The sequence below is a fragment of the Molossus molossus genome, unplaced genomic scaffold (assembly GCF_014108415.1).
Source record: "Molossus molossus isolate mMolMol1 unplaced genomic scaffold, mMolMol1.p scaffold_m16_p_4, whole genome shotgun sequence".
Classification (NCBI taxonomy): domain Eukaryota; kingdom Metazoa; phylum Chordata; class Mammalia; order Chiroptera; family Molossidae; genus Molossus; species Molossus molossus.
Window position 1 is genome coordinate 67501591 of NW_023425377.1, and position 19773 is coordinate 67521363.

Consider the following 19773-nt stretch of genomic DNA (forward strand, 5'->3'; position numbering starts at 1 on the left):
TCAATAGACTTCAGCTCCACTTTTTTATTTGACCTAAAGAAGCACTGAGTCTGAAGTATTGCTGGTGTGTTTCAGAATCCTGAAGCCAGTAAGATGAAACTCAACATCAAGTATTAGAAGCAAGTAACTCGTGTGGAAGGAATGTAAAAAAGAAAACACTCAGTACTTTTGCTAGAGCATAATTAACTCAGAGTGAATTAACTAGATTCTCTGGTGTTTAAAATTTTGAACATTATTTTTTATGTGTTATTTCCATTTTTAGTAGCAAATAAATGTGTATATAGGGGATTTTATTAAAATTTGAGAAATATTGACTACCTTTTAAAAATCTAGCTATTAAAACAAGCTATTAAAAAGATACTTTACAACCCTGGCTGGTTTGGCTCAGTGGTTAGAGCGTCGGCCTGCGGTCCAGAGAGACCTGGGTTCGGTTCCCGCTAAGGGCACATATCTCGGTTGCAGTTTGTCCCTGGCCCTGGTTGGGTTGTGCGGGTGGCAACCACTCAATATATCCCTTTCACGTCGATGTTTTTCTCTCTCTCTCTCCCTCCCACTCTATTTGAACAAAATATGGGAAAATGTCCTCGGGTGAGGATTAAAAAAAGAAGAAGAAAAGAAACATTACAAATCAAAGATGTGAGATCAAATTTCCCAAAAGAAACAAATTATTTTTTATCTTGATACAAAGACATTAGTGTGTATATTTAAAACTCTCATTCTGTCTCTGGTTTGGTTTCTGCTAATGGCACATGCCTCGGTTGCAGTTTGGGGTCATGTAGGTGGCAACCACTCGATGTGTCTCTCTCACATTGATGTTTCCCTCTCTCTCTTCCTCATTAAAAAAAAAAAAAACTCTCATTCTGACATTGTAACAATTGCTCAAAATTGTAACACATTGGCACCATCATGTTTAGGTGGCTTTTTACTTTTTTTGAGGTTTTTGGTTGCCTTTTTCCTTTACAACAGACATCATGCTCATATATACATATACACACACCTTCAATATATCATGAATAGCCAAGATCTTAACTACACACCAACATACTCCCGCCTCTTGACATGGGCCCAGGCACTGCCTCCATGCCTGAATTCCTCCACTGGACCCTGGGCACTCAGGCTCTCCCCCAGTCATGCCCCCTCTCCCTTGTGTTGCCCCAGGCCTGGGACACCAGCTTCCGGAGGCAGTGCTCCCCCCGTGTCTCAGTTCCTCAACCTGGCAGCAGAGACTGCACGGTTCATCCCCTCCCACCTAAAAAAATACCACCATTGCCCTGGCTAGTTTGGCTCAGCAGTTAGAGCATTGGCCTGTGGACCAAAGTGTCACAGGTTCGATTCCGGTCAAGGGCACGTACCTCGGTTGCGATTCGGTCCCTGGCCCTGGTTGGGTTGTGCGGGAGGCAGCCAGTCTATGTGTCTCTCTCACATCAATGTTTCTCTTTCTCTCTCTCTCCTTCCCACTCTGTCTGAAGACACATGTAAAAATTTCTTCGGGTGAGAATTAAAAAACAAAACAAAAACCAACATTTAGCCCTGCTGGTGTGGCTCTCAGTGGATTAAGCATCACCCCATGGACGGAACGGTCCCAGTTCAGTTCCCAGTCAGGGCACATGCCCAGGTTGCAGGCGTGCAGGAGGCAGCCGATCGATGTTTCTCCCTCACATGGATGTTTTTATCTCTCTCTCCCTTCGTCTCTCTCTAAAAAATCAATAAAAACATATTTTAAAATAAAATTAAAGCTGAATGTGTGCGAGGACTGTAACCAGAGGTTCACAACTGGATGTTGCCTTTATTTTAGACAGGAGAAAACTGAGGCTCAAGAAGGAAGTCGCGGGCCTGAGGTCACACACTGGTAAGTGGCACAGCCAGAACTTAACTCCGGAGCTCTAAATTGTAACCTTGAAGTCACTCTGCCTATGTGGCCTCCATTAGGGAAGATGGAGATGTCCTTCTCCCACCCTCTGGGGGTGCGGGCAGGGGTGGGGGACTCTGTGTGGCCCTGGCCAACCCAGAGGAATAACTGGTTGGGCACCACTTGCAGCCCCCAACCCTCCTCCCTTCACTAACCAGCTGGGAAGGGTCTGGGAACCAGGAATCACCCGGTAGCTGTGAGGACCAGAGGTCAGACAGGGGTTTCCTGACTACCCCTGGGAACTTCCTCCTTCCCAACACAGCTCCTGCCTTCTTGATGAACACCACCCTGGAGTACCCCTCCCCTCTGCCAACAACCCCCACTTCGTTACAGTGGCTAATGGGGGGATGGGTTCCCCAGCAGCCTTCACCCTACTGTGCCCCCACCAGGCAGTGGACAGCATTTGTGTTAGTGTCACCCACCCAGGGTCCAGCCTTCTTTTCATCTCCTTATCTCTTTCCCCCTGACCCCATCCCTCCTTCCTGCCACCCTTGACCCCATGGGGCTAGGGGCTGCGTCCCACTCTGTCCCCTTAAGCCTGAGGGCCCCTCCCAGCTGGAGCTGGGGCTGGGGCTGATGCCTCTTGGCATGGAGTGTTTCCCTGGGACTCCCGGTTCTGGGGTGACAGGCAGGAGGGCGTACCCAGAATCGTTATATCCTTGGTTCCAAAATCCCCTGCATGCCCACCTGGGGGTGACCCCCAGTGAGGCTCAGCTCCCACGTATCTGGCACTTCCTGTTCACCATCTCACAAACCCGAAAATAATGCTTCTAGCAGGAAATGATAGTAATGATAACAACAGCTTCCTCACATAGCTCTGTGATTGGGCATCATGCGTACCCATCTCACAGAGGGGGTAGCTGAGGCAGAGACAGGAGAGGCCCCTCCCATGAACTCAAGCCAAGCTGGCTCTCCCTGGCTCCAACTTCATTGCTGCTTGTGCCGCCAATTCTGGAGCACTTATTAAGCACCTATGTGAGCTGGGATTGGGTAGGATGACAACTTGGGGAGTCCTTGCCGCCACCATCCATAGATCAGCCCTCTGTGAACCTTAGCTCAATTTAGCTCATTTAATTGTCACTGCCCTGTGAGGTGGGCACTCGTCTGTAGTCAGCCCGCTGGGAGGTAAGCCTAGCTCAGTGAACTAACAGCTTAAGACCCAGGGGTGGTCCTTCTCCTCCCTGTGCCTCAGTTTTCCTCCTCCACACGATGGGGACAATGACCTGAGCTAATATGCTGCAAGTGCGGAGAAACTGAGGCTCAGAGAGACTAAGAAAACCCAGGCACCCAGCTGGTGCCCCATAGAGTGTTAATCAGAAAGGCCAGCCAGGGCTTGGTCTCTGCCCTACCACCCCCACGCCCCACCTTCCCTTCACAGCTTGGGTGGGAGTGTTGAGATAACCCACCGCTCCCTGTTTCCTCCTGGCCAGGAAGGAGCCAGGCAGAGGAAGTATTAAGACGAGTAATATAAACACTCCCCCCTGTGGGCGGCAGGATCCAGAAGGGGCACAGCCACCACCCAGAGCAGACCAGCCAGCTGAGCAGCGCCAGTGCACTGGGCAGCAACCCAGGGAGGAGATGGGTCTGGCGATGGAGCACGGAGCGCCCTATTCAAGAGCTGGGGCCAGCCCTCAGGGTTGCTGGTATTACCTGCGCTACTTCTTCCTCTTTGTCTCGCTTATCCAGTTTCTCATCATCCTGGGCCTGGTCCTCTTCATGGTCTACGGCAACGTGCACGTGAGCACTGAGTCCAACCTGCAGGCCACCGAGCGCCGGGCTGACGGCCTGTACAACCAGGTTGTGGGGCTCTTGGCCAGCCAGGCCAATCTGTCCAAGGAGCTCAACCTCACCACCCATGCCAGGAATTCCATTATGCAGACGCTGCAGAACACCCGCCGAGACCTGGACCAGATCAATGCCAGCTTCCGCCAGTGCCAGGCCGACCGGGTAAGGCCAAGGGCCTGACACTGGCCCTGGTGACCCCAGGAAAGTCACCTAACCTCTCTGAGCTTCAGTTTCCCCATTCATAAGATGGGAGTCACAGACCCCACATTTTGCATGAGGAGCCCTAGTAGATCAGCAATGCATATTTTGTTTATAAGTATATCCCATGCAGTATTTTGTATATACTTATACTTTTAAAAATTATTAATTTTCTATCCAGAATTCAAGTGTAACTGAGTGTCAGCCCTGGGCCCATGACTTTATATGCATGAAGCGCCTGGAAGGCGCCAGCTACATACGCTGCAAAGAACTGGCTGAAGAGAAACTCAAAACCCTTGGCTCTTTCTTTTTGTTATTGTTAATCCTCACCTGAGGATATTTTTCCATTGATTTTTAGATAGAGTGGAAGGGAGGGAGGGAGAGAGAGAGAGAAACATTGATGAATCAGTTGCCTCCCACACGACCTCAGGGTCAGGGATCGAACCTGCAACCCAGGTACATGCCCTTGACCAGGAATCAAACACGAGACCCTTTGGTCCACGGTCCAAGGCTCTAATTGCCAAGCCAAACCAGCCAGGGCTGGTTCTTTCTTAGTAATAAGTATGGATGGCTTATATTTGCCTCATGGTGTTGTCTGCTTTAGAAATATTATCTCATCATTAAAGCCCAAGAAGTAGGGAGAAACTCTAAACCCTTTTACAGATGGGGAAACGGAGGCTTGAGAAGGAGGCAGCTTTCCTGAAGGGGCAGAAGTAGGTGGCCCCCCAGAGAAAGTCACAGCGGCACACGTGGGGGTCTCGTGGAGACTGCCACCCCCTTGCACTCATGTCAAATTCACTGGGCAACTGCCTGTGTTCACACACACGCCACACACTCACTTTGTCTGTGGAGGTCTTGGTGCCAGAGACACTGAGGAGGGGGCTCCCCTTGGGCCTCAGCAGAGATCGGGGGAGAGGCTGGGTGGCGGCAGCCTTGCATTTTCCCACAGGAGGGGTTCTGGCTGGCTGGGGTGGGAGGCAGGGGGAAGGATGAGCCTCCGATGGATCCTCAGACCACCCAACCTTCCTCACTGGACAGAGAGGACCCCCTCAGATCCACCCCAGGAAGGACATGTCTCCGCATGGTCCAGGGCAGGGCATGTGTCCTTCAGATTGCCAAATGGCGGCTGGCTCCCCTCATACTCCCAGAGCAGGGTAGCTCCTTCTTAGGCCCCAGAGCAGGGTGGGTCCCCCTTCAGACCCCCAGAAGGGGAGTTATCCCCCTCAGATTCCCAGGGCAGGGCTGTGTACCCCCTCAAGCCCCTCCCCAGGCTGGCGTGGGCCCCCTCAGTAGTCTCACTTCCTGGGAACTAGCCAGATCAGATGCTCCAGGACACACCCTATCATCTAGCCCAGGAGCCATTAGGAGGGAATCAGGATCATCAACTCAGGCACTCACAGGTATCTCAGAATCCTGACTCCCTGGCATAGAGGATTAGAAATCTAAGAATCTAGATCTTCACAACTTTAAAATTTGAAAATCATGCTTTTTTCCCCTTTGAGTTGACAAATTCCTCTGGGCTGGAACCCCTCAGGATTTCTGGTAGGGGATCCTGGACCCCATGCCCCCCACTCCCGGAGGGGTTGCTGATGGCGGCGGGGCAGCCCCGGACCCACCCCGGCCACTGCTCCCGCAGCCCCAGTCTGATGCTAGCAGATAGGAATCTTGGTCTTTCCCCGGTTCTGGCAGTGCTAAGAAACATGCTTTTTTTTTTACATTTTCTGCAAATGCAACTGCATTTCTTATCTTGAGTCCCTAGCAGAGAAAGGAAAATTAAACTCAGTGATTTTTTAGGTTCTGCCCCACTGTCACCTGTGTCAAGGTGTCAGGACCCTGATCTGCGATGTGGTCAGACATCCTGGGGCCCCCTTTTGACAACTGTTCTAACTGGAAGATACTTCTTTCTGTTTTTCTTTATTGATTTTAGAGAGAGAGGAAGGTAGAAGGAGAGGGAGATGAAAACATCGATGAGAGAGAACATCAATTGGCCACCTCCTGCATGCCCCCCCGCTGGGGATTGAGCCCACAACCTGGGCATGTGTCCTGACTGGGAACCAAACTGGCAACCTCTTGGTGCATGGGTCCACGCTCAGTCCACTGAGCCACACCTGCCGGGCTGGAAGATACTTCTTTCTCATTTCATGTTTGGACCCTCTTCTGTGGCTAAGGCTTTTGAAAGCAGAAGTCACCAGCCCTGGCCGGTTTGGTTCAGCAGCTGGAGTGTCAGCCCATGGGCCAAAGAGTCTCCAGTTTGCTTCTGGTCAAGGACATGTACCTCGGTTGCAGTTTGATCCCCGGCTCTGGTTGGTGTCTTTTGGGAGGCGGCCAATTAATGTGTCTCTCTCACATTCATGTCTCTCTCTCTCTCCCTCTCTCTCTCTCCCTCTCTCTCTCTCCCTCTCTCCCTCCCTCCCTCCTACTCTGTCTGAAAACCAATGGAAAAATATTCTCAGGTGAGGATTAAAAAAATAAAGAAAGCAGAAATCACTGAAACTCTCCAAGCTATTTCTGTGCTCCCCCTAACCACAGGTCATTAGCACAGTCCCAGCTGCCTAAGGACAAGGAGTAAGGACAAGAAGTGGCAGAAAGACAAACCCTCTGCATTCTTCATATCTTTACTTGTTATATTTCTGTGGAGGGTTTTGTTCCATAGTTTGAAAGGCATGGCCTTTGTTGAATCGTAAAAACTTAATTCATGTGCCATATAATTGACCCATTGGTTCAATGATTTTTAGTACATTCACATATTTGTGCAACCATCATCACAAATAATTTTAGAATATTTTTTATTACCCTAAAGGGAAACTCAATTCCCATTAGCAGACATTCCACATTTCTCCCTCCCCCAGCCCCTGGGGAACATGAATTTGCTTTTTGTCTCTTATGGATTTGCTTCTCCTAGACATTTTATCTAAATAGAATCAAACACTATATGGCCTTTTATGACTGACTTCTGTCACTCAGCATCATGTTTTCAAGGTTTATCCACATTGTAGCATATGTCAGTGCCTCCATACCTTAAAAAAAAATTTTTTTCCCTTTATTGATTTTAGAGAGAGGGAGTGAGAGGGGGAGAGAGAGAGAAACATTGATGAGAGATAACTTCGACTGGCCGCCTCCTGCATGCTCCCCACTGGGGATCGGGCCCACAACCCAGGTATGTGTCCTGACCAGGAATTGAACCAGCAACCTCTTGGTGCATGGGTTGATGCTCAACCACTGAGCCACACCGGTCAGATGCCTCCATACTTTTTATTGCCAAAGTGTATGAACCATAACAACTTTTGAAGGTCAGTCCAGCTTTCCCTGTAAAGGAGCCATGCCTTCATGAACTGGGCCAAACTAGGCCATCTGGGTGCTGGATCTGGGGCCCCAGCCTTGAGGGTCTGTGAAGCCCTGGGGCCAGGGTACCCACAGGCCATCTAAGCTCTGTCTCATGTCCTGTCTGGGCAGGTGGTCTACATGCACAGCCAGAGGTACGTGGCTGAAATTATCCTGAATGAGAAACAATGCCAAGAACAACTCAGAGAGACTAACAAGAGCTGCGACGGTGAGTGGTCTGGGCAGCGGGGAGCCAGGGTGGTGGCCTCCCCATCCAGTCCCTTGGCAGCCCCCAGCTTTCCTGAGTCCTATCATCCTGTACCTATAGGCTTGTTACTCATGCTGAACCAGAAGACCACGATGCTCGAGATGGAATTGGCTAAGGAGAAGGCCATGTGCACCAAAGATAAGGAGGGTCTGGGGCTGAGCAAGCGGGTGGTGGAGGAGCAACTGGCTGAATGCAGCAAGGCCCGGGAGCAGCAGCGGCAAGAGCGACAGCTAGCCGAGAACCAGCTGCAGAAGGTGCAGGCCCTCTGCCTCCCACTGGACAAGAACAAGTTTGAAATGGAACTGCGCAACCTCTGGAGGGACTCCATTATCCAGCGCACCCTCGATACACTGAACTACAACACATACCATCCCATTGGCTTGGACCTGGTCTCCATCAGGAGAATCTGTGAGCAAATGCCTACCCTCATGAGCACCAAGGTGGAGGACCTGGCCCAGAGCCTGCGGGCTGGCATCCAGCGTGTGGCCCACGAGAACTCAGAACTCCAACGCCAGAAGCTGGAGGCTGAGCAGGGCCTGCGGGCCAGTCAGGAGGCCAAGGAGAAGGTGGAGAAGGAAGCCCAGGCCCGGGAGGCCAAGCTCCAGGCCGAGTGTGCCAGGCAGACCCAGCTAGTGCTAGAGGAGAAGGCAGCACTGCGGAAGGAGCGAGACAACCTGGCCAAGGAATTGGAGGAGAAGAAGCGAGAAGTAGAACAGCTCAAGATACAGATGACTGTCAGCAACGCGGCCCTGAGCACCTGCATAAAGGCCAAGGTGAGCTGGCGGCCCTGGATTCTGATGGCATTGGGGTTGGGTCTAGAGACCAAATTGGTGGTGATGTTGAACTTGGTTTGCAGTTTGTTTGAGTTTGGGTTGAGTTAGAACTCACCTGAGATTTTCATTGACATTAGGATAGGGGCCAAGTTTGAACTGGGATCAACACTAGGGAACAATGTAGAATTAAGACTGAGGTTGGAGGTAGGGTAGCTGTTGGGTCCAGGGTTGAGTGAGGGGCGGATCTAGAATATCAGTTGCTTTGTGATCAGGCTGGGTTGAGGCATTAACGGTGGATTTAGAATTTAGGGTAGGGTCACACATAGGTGGCTGTTGAGTCTAGAGTTGATTTAAAGATTGTGGTTTTGTATTAATATAGGGATTTATTGGCATTAGGATTGGGGTAGACATTGAAATTGAGAATGACTGAGAAAGGGTTAAGAATTGGGGTTGAGTTTAGGGTAGCTGGATGGGCCTCAAAATTAGTTTAGGGTAAAAATTAGAGATTCATTGAGGGTTGGTATCAGGACTGGGAATTGTTTGAGTTGAGTTGAAGGATCAGGGGGCAATGGGTGAGGGTTGTGAGTGACACTGGGATTATAGTGAGGGTTAAGGCAGGTCTAGGGGAAGGCTTGATATGGATGTTGAATTTGTGTTTGAGTTGGATCGAGGTGAGTCCTTGGTGACCACCATGTCTAACTAATTCTTCGGGTTAAGGTTAGGGTTCCATCTCATTAGTCTTAGAATTGGGATTGAATTTGGAGTTTATATTATGAGAAAAGGTTAAAACTTGGGTTAGGGGTTGCATGGAGGGCAGCTGTTGAGTCTAGGGTTGGGTGAGGAGTGAATCTAGGATGTCAGTGGCTTTGGTACTGGGTTGAAGTACTAAAGTTGTAGTTGATGCTCAGGTGGGTGTAGAGATGATCAGAAATTTGGGACCAAGAGTGGGTTTAGGATTTCATGAGCATTAGGAGGGGCAGGGATTGGCATTGACCATGGATTAGGAGTTGAAATTGGGTTGGGTTTAGGGTGGCTAGTAGGGAGTTGAGTTGGGCTGGCACTGGAATATATTTGAGGTGAAGGATTAGGTGACCCCAGATTAGAATGGGGATATATTGGGGTTGGGGTGGGGCTCAAAGCTGGATCTAGAGTAGAAGTTGTGTGGATGCTGATCTCGGGGTGGAGCTAGGTTGGAGTTCTGTTTCAGGTAGAGGCTTGGGGGTCTAATGTTGAGTGTTACCTTGGGAAGGTGTTTGTAGGTGTCCATGGTGGATCCCAGGGCTGGGGCTGGGAGAATGAGGTTGGGGGATGGATTTCTCATAGGGGCTGGGTCTAGGTAATGGGTTGGGGTCAGAATTAAATCTAAGCTATATCAGCTCAGGTTTGTCGTTGGGACTGGGTTTAGGTTGGAGTTTGAGTATAAGGAAGGCTCCATTTTCATGCTGGGATTGGATTTTAAGTAATTGAATTCAGAACTAGTTTCAGATTTCAGGTTTGGGGGGATTGGCTCAAGGTTGTTTGAGGCATGGCATTGAGAATTGGGGTCCAGTGGTTTACAGAGTGGGTCGATTTCCGCCTGAGTTGGGTGGATGGAGTCAGTGGGGATCATGGATTGGGGCCAGGTTGGCACTGAGGCTGTAATGGAGACTGAGACAGGCCAGCCCTGCAGAGTGGGGTTTCTGGGACGTTACTAAGCAAAGCCAGTCCCTGGAGTCTCAAGTCATTTGAAGGCAAGTGGGCACAGGTGGTGATTGTACATTCATTAGCACATGTGTCCTTCATGAGTACCTGTCCATTTCTCCACCCTGGAAGGACCTCAGAGCCAGGTCTCCAAGGGCATGGAAGGGCAGGAATCTCCCTGGAACTCTAGTTCAGGGTCCCAGCTTATGCCATCTTCCTTCTATCCTTCTTCTCACAGTCTCAGCCGATGCCTGTGCCAAGACCTGCTGGCCCTGCCCCCAACCTCCAGCCCATCGGTGAGTGAGGGCAGAGCCAGGAAGGGGGGCTGCCACCTATCCCTAGCCCAGGGGAAGGGACTACTAAGGCAACAGTTTGGGACTGATCCCCTCTCTTGGCAGACCCAGCTAGCCTGGAAGAATTCAAGAAGAGGATCTTGGAGTCCCAGCGGATCCCTGTAGGCAACGTAGCCCCATCCAGGTGAGGTACTGGGCAGGTTGAGATGTTCAGTGTCAGTGCTTTGGTCTCAGGACTAGGGATGGAGGGAGGCTCATCTAACACTTGCTTCTTCCTTAATTGAATGCCTGCTGTGTACCAGGTCCTACGCTTGTGACCAAGCAGTTCCATTCACAAAACTCCCTGAGTAGTGGGCAAGATAGAGAGTGATGGAGCCATAATAAGAGTGAGCAAGGGCCTACAATTATTAGGTGCTTAGTGTGAGCTTGGCACAGTTCTAAGCACTCTGCACTGTTAATTCATTCAGCCTATCGGTTGATAAGCTACTGTTATTTCCACTTTCCAGTTGAAGAGTGAGGCACAGAGAGGGTATGCATCATGCTCCTGGTAACACAGCTAGAGAGGAACAAAGTGGGACTTAAACCCAGGTGATCAGACTTCAGATAGGCAAGGGAGAGCCTCAGTGAGCAGGGCAGGAGGATGGGCAGAAGCAGGCCTGGGGAGGGCAGATGGAACCGTGTTCTAGGCAGTATGAACAGCCAGGGTAAAGGCCCAGTGGCCTGAACTAGGGAGGGGTGGGTGGCTGGAGTGGAGGAAGGGAAGGAGGGAGAGCAGCATCTGAGAGTGACCCTGGGCCTCTGGCTCCACCCTTCACTTTCTGCTTCTACAAAAATGGGGGCCTCTAAATCAAGGGTATGGAAATGCTTTGCCAACTGCAAAGTGCTGTCCAGCAATGGCTGAAGCAAGAGGCTGGGGGCCTTAGTGGGGAGCCTCAAGGGCACCTGGCACTTGCTCAGCTCACATCATGGCTTCATGCCTCTGCCCTGCTCACTGCCTCTCAGGACCTGGTTATCTATTCAATGATACCCTGCATGTTACAGGGAAGGTGACTTAGGACACATCCCGAGAACTCCCTGTGCTCCTCCCAGTGTAGAGGCCACACTCCCCCTTCAACACACCACTGGCCTGGGACCCAGGGATTGGCAGTCGCATTTGCAGTTTAGGACCTGGGGTTGAGGGAGGCACCCAAGATTTTAAGTCAGATCCCTTTGACCCCAAAGCCTATGGCTTCCTTCAATGGCTTTGCCATCAGACTATTGTTCGCCTGGGTCTATTCTAACCTCAGGGTGCTAAATGCAGGCCTTGGGTCCAGACTTCCAGAGATCTGTTGTCAACAACTCAGGGTTCTCCACATGTACCTCCATCTCCACTACACCTCTTCTTATGTACCTCCTCCTGTGGAGCTCACTCCCTTGAGGAACTGGTCCCCTTCTCTCCCTGGGCAAAATTCCTCAGCCTCAGGCAGCCTGCAGAGGGGGAAGCAAGAGGGTAGGGAGAAGCCTCTCTGAGCAAACTGTTTTCCTTTCTCGATCTTGGCCTGGAGCCATAGTGGCAAGGAAGGAGGTTCTATTATTATCCCCATTTCTCAGAGAGGGAACTGAGGCCCCAGGAAAGTGATCAGCCCAGGGCCATGCGTCAGCAAGTTAGGGCCAGAGCCAGGCCTGTCCTTGTCCCAGCTGAGAACAGGGAAGCTCTTGACATTGTTTACCCCAAATGACGTCCCCCTGCTGAGAAAACAATGTGCCCTTAAGCCTGGGCCCCTCCTGCTTCTCTCTGCAGGGCTGCAGGAAGGGCCTATGGCTCACTGGGCTCCAGCCTTAACTATCTTCCCTTGATAAACAGGCCAGTGATAAGCAGTCCAGGGCTATCAGTTCTGGGTCCAAGTTCCGGTTCAGCCAGCCACTCAGTGGGTAACCGCAGGCGAATCTCTGGCCAGAGAATCATAACATCCAAATTTTTAAAAAATATTTTTTCTTTATTGATTTTAGAGAGAGAGGAAGGTAGAGGGAGAGAGAAATAGAACATCGATTGGCTGCCTCCTGCATGCCTCCCACTGGGGATCAGGCCCACAACCTGGGCATGTGCCCTGACCAGGAATCAAACCGGTGACCTCTTGGTGCATGGGTTGATGCTCAACCAGTAAGCCACACCGGCTGGGCCATAACATCCAGATTTTCAATGCGTCCAGTCAGGGGCCAGGTCTGAAGTCCAGCATCGAATCACCCACCCCACGATCTGAGAGTTGATTTCTTTTCCACTTTTATTCCTCTGCACTTGGAGAAAGTCTCCACTGGTGCTGATTTGCCCTAAGGGCTCCCACACATGTGCTGTTCTCCCGGGTTCACAAAGTGAGAGCAAACCCGGGGCCCAGCATTACCAGGACTTGAGCACAAGGTCTTGCTTTTCTTTTTTTACATATGTTTTTATTTATTTTATTTAAAAAAATTTTTTAAATATATTTTCATTGATTTTGAGAGAGAGAGAGAGAGGCATCACTATGAGAGAGAAACATCGATTAGCTGCCTCCTGCACGCCCCCCACTAGGGATTGAGCCCAGTACCCGGGCATGTGACGATGAATCAAACGGGACCTCTCAGTCCATGGGACAATACTCAATCCACTGAGCCACACTGGCCAGGCTGTTTTTACTGATTTTAGAGAGAGAAGAAGGGAGAAGGAGAGAGAGAAAAATTGATCTGCAACTTCCTGCACATCCCCTACTGGGGATCAAGCCCACAACTCGGGCATGTACCCTAACCAGGAATCGAACCGGCGACCTCTTGATGCATGGGACAATGCTCAATCAACTGAGCCACACCAACCAAGGCAAGGTCTTGCTTCTTAATTGCACATTTTTAGGTCATTTTCTATTAATGTCAAGTGCACAAACTTTCCTTTACCTGAGTGTCCATTGGAGGTCAATTTAACTAATTTAATAAAACATAAGCAATGCCCAGCCAGTATGGCTCAGTATGTCTGGGTTTCAGACTTGATCCCAGGTGGGGGGTGTGTGTGTGTGTGTATGTGCAGGAGGCAGCCCACTGATGTTTCTCTCTCACATCAATATTTCTCTTTCTCTCTCTAAAAATCAATAAAAACATATTTTTTAAAAAATACAATTGAGGTGAAGAGCAATATATAGTGAATAATGGTTTAAGGACTCTGTGGCTGGAGGTGAGAAGTCATGATGTGGAAGGTCGAAGATGGGAGTTCAGCCCTGTCTTTGAGCCAGACACACAGCAGGCATTGCTCAAGTTTGCTACCATCACAATTATGATTTGTTTGTTCATTCAGCCCATATTTCTTGAACCGCTGCTGGGTGCCAAGGACACAGGCAGGAATAAGACACAGAAACGAATGCCCTTGTGGGGCTCATAGTCTCATGGGGAGACAGATAATAAACCAAACAAATGAGTCTTTATTCTTTTTTTTTTTTTTTATCCTCACATGAGGACATTTTTCGATATTTTGTTCAGATAGAGTGGGAGGGAGGGAGAGAGAGAGAGAGAGAGAGAGAGAGAGAGAGAGAGAGAGATTGACGTGAAAGGGACCCACATGACCCAACCAGGGCCAGGGACAAACTGCAACCGAGGTATGTGCCCTTCGTGGAAACCGAACCTGGGTCTCTCTGGACCGCAGGCGCTCTAACCGCTGAGCCAAATCGGCCAGGGCCAAATGAGTCTTTATAAGGCCCCTTGGTGATAAGTGAGACAGAAAAGGAATGAGGGAGTGAAAGTAAGAATTTTCCACAGGGGGCCAGGGCAGGCTTCCTGAGGAGGTGACATCTGAGCAGAGAACTAAAGGAGATGAGGGAGGAGGGCATCGCTGGGAAGGGTGTACCAGGCAGAGAGCACAGTCCGTTCAAAGGTCCTGAGGCAGAACCGTGCCTGGTGACTCTGAGTAAGGAGGATGGTATGGCTGGAGCTGAATGATCAAAGTGGAAGAGAGAGGTGAGATCAAGGAGATGACAAGGGGACAAACGAGGCAGGGCTTTGTGGCTGTGGTTAAGGGCACTGGGAGCCCTGGGCAGGCTGTCAGCAGAGGAGGATGTGACCCGACTCAAGTGTTGGCACTCTCTGGTCAGGTGGGAGCCAAGGATCAGTGTGAAGGCGACCCCACTGGTTCAGGTTAGCAATGGGGGCTTAAGAGCCTCAGTGTGTGAGAAATGGCAAGGGGTAACCCTCCCTCGCAGACTGGTGGGCAGGAGTTGAGTGAAGCATGTGCCAGAGGCTGGAGATTGGGAGTGTGGACCACAGCCAGCCAAGGAACGTGAGGCTAGGGCCCCAGGGAAGAGCCAGGGAAGGAAGGGAGGGGGCCAGCGGAAGCAGGACTTAGCTGTGGCCCCCTCCTCCCCCACCAGGAAATAGCCTCTGAGCCAACCCCTGACCCCTCAGGAGAACCTCTGCCAGGCCGAGGGGGAAGGGCATTCCCAATAGCAGCTGGATGGCTCCTGCAAAGGGTGGGGGCAGGGGGAGTGGAAACAAGATAATAATAGTTCTTGGGATTTGGGGGAACTGTGACAGGGTGTGAGTCCTTGAAGAGGAGACCTGTTGGAGAATAGTGGGTGAACCCTGAATTCAGATCAAGAGGGTACTGAGGGAACGAGGGAGCAATGGAGAAAACATGAGAGGAGGGGCGGGCTCACTGGAAAACCCTCCTGGGGACTGTGTGGGGGATGGGTGTGGACTCGAGCTTTGGGCAAACTCCTAGGATCCCCAGGGCCTTAGGGAGTCAAGATGAGAGGCAGACAGACTGCAGCAGAGGCCTGGAGCACAGGAGGTGGCCTTTCTGAACCTCAGACTTTTCTTCTTTATAACAAGGTGGCAGACATCTTAGTCCCACCATCCCAAAGAAGTTCAGCAAGAAGTCTGTTGAGGAGGATGAACCCCAAAGGAGCCAAAGAGTTCTTGGCAGCAACAAGGGGCTGTTGGAGGAGGCGGGCCCCAGCAATGTGTGTCATTCTGTCTGTCTGATCGGCTATTGCATTCCCATTCCGTTCTGTCCCAGTGGCTGAGAAGGCTCCAGGCTGAAGACTGAGGACTGGTCCTGACTCTCCTGTCCGCAGACCTGTGGTAGTGAGACCTACAGCGTGGGATGAAGTCAGGCGACCTCCATGCAAACACACCAGTGGGCGCCCTTGGCCTGCACCCCATGCTCATCTTTCCCATACCTGACCCAGAACCCCTAATCCTCTCACAGCCCACACCCATACCACACAATCCCTCACCCACCGATGCTGCGATGACATCTCAGAGAGACATGACAATGATGTCATACAGACACGGTGGCCTGACAGACACTTCTGCCAGACCCTCACCCAATATCTCAACCCTCTACACACACAAGCCAAGGCACCCACAGCATCCCCTCACTGCCCTCCCCGTGCCCCCGACACCCACGCTTCTGATTCCTATCTCCCCCACACTTCCTCGGCTGGAGTGCTTCAGGCCTGGGGAAGTGAGAACAGGAAGCCGTCCACCTCACCATTCCTGGGAGAGTTTCCAGGCCTCCTCGCACCAGGGAGCGTCTGGTCCAAGGGCAAACCTAGCTGACAAGGACACTGCTCCTTCACTCCCTCTCCTCCCATACCCAGCCCTGCCTATAAAATGTTAGTGGCACTAAATAAATGTTATCGATCCCTTCAAAGACGCCAGAGTCGTGATTTATGCCTTGAAAAGGCACTACCTGGCCTTGAGCAAGAAAAGACTAGAAAAAGATAAAAACTAGAGAATCCCCACCCCAAGGACCCTGGGCCGGAAGACCCTTCAACCCAGAACAAACCTAGGGGTACACCAGCTTCCCCTAAGGTCTGGGCATCTCCAGGTGGGAAGAAACAGCATTGTTATCAATTTTGTGTTTTCTTTAAAACAGTAGATATTCCCAGATCAGTTTCTTACAAAGCAGATAATCCATTTGTAGCTTTAATTTTTCTAGATTTGGAAAGATTCCCCCAAGTCTTAACAACAATTGCTGAGAGTACCACAGCCTGCCGTGAATTGCAGGAACTCCTCCCTGCCAAAATTATTCCAGGAACAAAATTACAAAAGTCTCAGGCCGTTTGTTTTGTTTTGTTGTTTGTGGCAAGATGGGATGTCAGAAAGGACAGCAGTCTACTTTGGGAGCACTCAACTCCGTGATCATAACCCAGCAGGTGGGGGTGGGGGCGCACATTAGAGAAACACAGGGAAATCAGTGTACGCAGGAGACTGGGAAAGAAGCTTTGTTTTTTTTAATTCTCACCCGAAGACATTTTTCCATTTATCTTCAGAGAGAGAGAAACACCGATTGGTTGCCTCCCGCACGACTCCGACCAGGGCCAGGGACCACACCACAACCAAGGTATGTGCCCTTGGCTGGAATTGACTCTTTGGTCCGAAAAGGGCATTTTTCTACAGCACTGGTAGACATTAAAATCTCATCATAGCCCTCTGGAAATTAGTTTGGCGATATTTAATAAAAGTAAAGATGCCCCTTGACTCAGTCACCCCATTCCTGGGGACTTATCCCTGAAATGTAAAAACTCCAGGGAAAAAAAGGAAATTGCCACTGACAGAAAAACAACCTAAAAATTGTGATCTAGAATCTCAGCTTGTACCCCTACTTCCGACCTTGATTCTCTCCCAGCCCATCCCCTGGGACAGAGGACAGGGAGGGGGATGAGTCACGAGGAACTAGGGCTGGCAAAACACGCTTAGGGCAGGCAAGTCTGGAGGGACAAAGAACGATACTTCCTGAATTTGGAAATTCGGAAATTCGGGTGACAGACAGCTGCTGCAGGAAACACTTGGCTAGGGGCCCCGCCAAGTCAGGGGGGTTAGCCAGGACAGGCTGCCCAGACAGAACAGTCTGGAGGACCCAAGGAAGCGAGGACATCTCTGTGACCCTGAGCCTATTGCCTAAGCAGCCTGAAGTCCTGGCCTGCTAATGCCAGCCAGTCCCAGCAACCACAAGATACCTGAATTTGGGTTCTGGAGCCAAACATCCCTGATTCAAATCTTGCTTCAATCCATCTCAGCCTCCATTTTCTCATCTGAAAAATGAGTGTGATACAATCATCCTAAACTCTTTGGATACATGGGTACAGGTCTGTAACTCTTGGTTGGTCTCTCCCATCCAGAGCATCCCAGAATGTCATCCCTCCAACCACCCCCATACCCAGCTCTAGCTCTCAGCCTCTGCCTCCATTATAGCCTGGTCCGGAGGGATCTTTGATCACGAGATCTGACCACATCCTCTCCTCACACACCCTCAATGGCTCCCCATTACCCTGGGCACCAAGTCCAGTTCCTCAGCTCTCTTGTGCTCCTTCCCCTATGCGCAATGAGCCCTGCCCTCCAGCTGTTCTGGACATTTAATTCTATGACTAGACTCACTGACTCTTTTTTAAAAAATATTTTTTCTTTATTGATTTTAGAGAGAAAGAAAGGGAGAGGGAGATAGAAATAGAATCACCGATGAGAGAGAACATGGATTGGTGGCCTCCTGCATGCCCCACACTGGGGATCGGGCCCACAACCTGGGCATGTGCCCTGCCCGGGAATCGAACCAGCAACTTCTTGGTGCATGGGTCAATGCTCAACCAGTGAGCCACACCGGCCAGGCAGTCTCACTGACTCTTAATCGTAATTTGTGCTAGGCCCTCAGACTAGAATGCCTTTTCTTGCCTGACAAATTCTATTTCCTCCAGGGCCCAGCTCCAGAACTCCCACCTCCAGGCAGCCCTCCTAGATGCCCCAGGTATAGCTCTTACTTCCCCTGGGGCTTCTCCAGCCCATCCCTCACTCTTTCTGGCTCTAATCCTATAGCTCTGACTCACCCAGGCTTGGTGGCTCTCTGGGGAGGCGCAGGGACTGACTACCAGTTAAGAGCAATTGGCAGACCCCCTCCCTGACCCTGTGGTCCAGCCTCTGGGTGAGGCTCTGACTCTTTGGGGATTTCCTGTGACCTCTATAAATAACCCCCATGGCTGCTTCCCACAAACTACCTCACCCTTCTTGGAAAAAAGGGACTGTAGCCAAAGGCCTCAGTCCAGCCCTGTGCCAGGGCCTAGGGGGAAGCAGGCAGGGGCTCAAGCATCCTGCCCCAAGAGCGTCTCCCTCCCCACATGGACCCTGCTCACCTTTCATGGGAGCCCTCCAGACCCTCCCCATGCGTGACATCTAAACTGGACCCACATTATTGCTTTTCTTCTCTGGGCATCAACTGTTTTTCTGCAAAATGGGCATAATAGTAATATCCATGGGCTCAGCTCTCAGAGTAACCCTTTCCATCTAGGAGCCTCATTCAGGGGTGATCCCAGCTGCTGAACAAGGAAAGAAATCAATAAACAGTGACATATTGCATTGAAGTCTGTGAAGACAAGGGGTTGGAGGTCACTTTTAGTTGAGTAGTGGGAGCCTCCTGAGCCTCCTGAAGATCCTCTCATACCCTTTGTGGGCCCTGGACACCTCCCAGCCTCTGTTCACATGTCCTCTGGAATCTGAGAGCTTGTATCTTCAACTACTGCGGGTGGAGATCTTTTTCTGATTCTGAAGAAGATCCTGACCCTATCTGAGATTCAGTTTCCACCTCTGGCATGAGAAGCTGACCATTCATAAAATGCCAGATGGGTGTGGAAGCCTGGATCCCTGGGACCTTAGGGGGCTGAAGCTCTGTTGGAGGACCACCAGGCACTTCCTTTGTTAGAGCAAGGCACCCTCTGCTGGTTTGTGACTGCAATAGCAACCCCCAAATAAGTCCCAGAATCAAAGGCCTATCAGGCGCTTCCTCTCCTGGAACTCACCTCCCTTCTCTCCCCCACCCATTCCCTCTGCTCCAGCCACATCGGCCACCTCGTTGTTCCTTGAACATACCAGGATGTCCCACCTCAGTACCTTTGCACATGCTGTGCTCTTTGCCTGGGACACTCACAAGCTTCCTCAATTAGTTTCCTTCTCACCCTTTATTGACTCATTTTTTTTATCCTTGCCTGAGGACATTTTTCGATATTTTGTTCAGATAGAGTGGGAGGGAGAGAGAGAGAGAGAGAGAGAGAGAAACGTTGACGTGAAAGGGACACATTGAGTGGCTGCCACCCACATGACCCAACCAGGGCTGGGGACAAACTGCAACCAAGGTACGTGACCTTAGCGGGAACCGAACCCGCGTCTCTCCAGACCACAGGCCGACGCTCTAACCGCTGAGCCAAACCAGCCAGGGCTCCTTCTCACCCTTTAGATGCCAGCCCCAATGCCACCACTGCTCTACAGGGCATCCAGTCCACAGGTCCCTGACCAGGTCATGTCCTCTCATTGTAAATTCACACAGCAGCCATTCAACCTCACTGTATCTCTAACAAGGGGAGAGGCGATGCCCGCTTGCTTCTGTGCGTTTTCCCAGGACCGTGTACTCGGCCTGTTGCACAGTAAACTCAAAATAGAGTCAAACAGACCTTTGTGCAAATCCCAAAGCTGGGGACCTCCACCAACCACTACTCTGAATCTGTTTCCTCATTTTTATGACTGCCCACCACATTGTACTGTTTCGAAGATCCAGCAAAATGATGT

The 19773-nt window shown here is 50.8% G+C and overlaps 1 protein-coding gene across 1 annotated transcript; it reads left to right on the forward strand.

The window, feature by feature from the left end:
* The first annotated feature begins 3346 nt into the window (after positions 1-3346).
* On the forward strand, positions 3347-15590 carry LOC118616324 (plasmalemma vesicle associated protein). Its single transcript, XM_036241900.1, has 6 exons — positions 3347-3856; positions 7346-7442; positions 7542-8254; positions 10173-10230; positions 10333-10411; positions 15236-15590. Exons 1-6 carry the CDS (start codon positions 3488-3490, stop codon positions 15240-15242), a joined length of 1323 nt encoding a protein of 440 aa, XP_036097793.1. The 5' UTR covers positions 3347-3487; the 3' UTR covers positions 15243-15590.
* The last annotated feature ends 4183 nt before the right edge of the window (positions 15591-19773 follow it).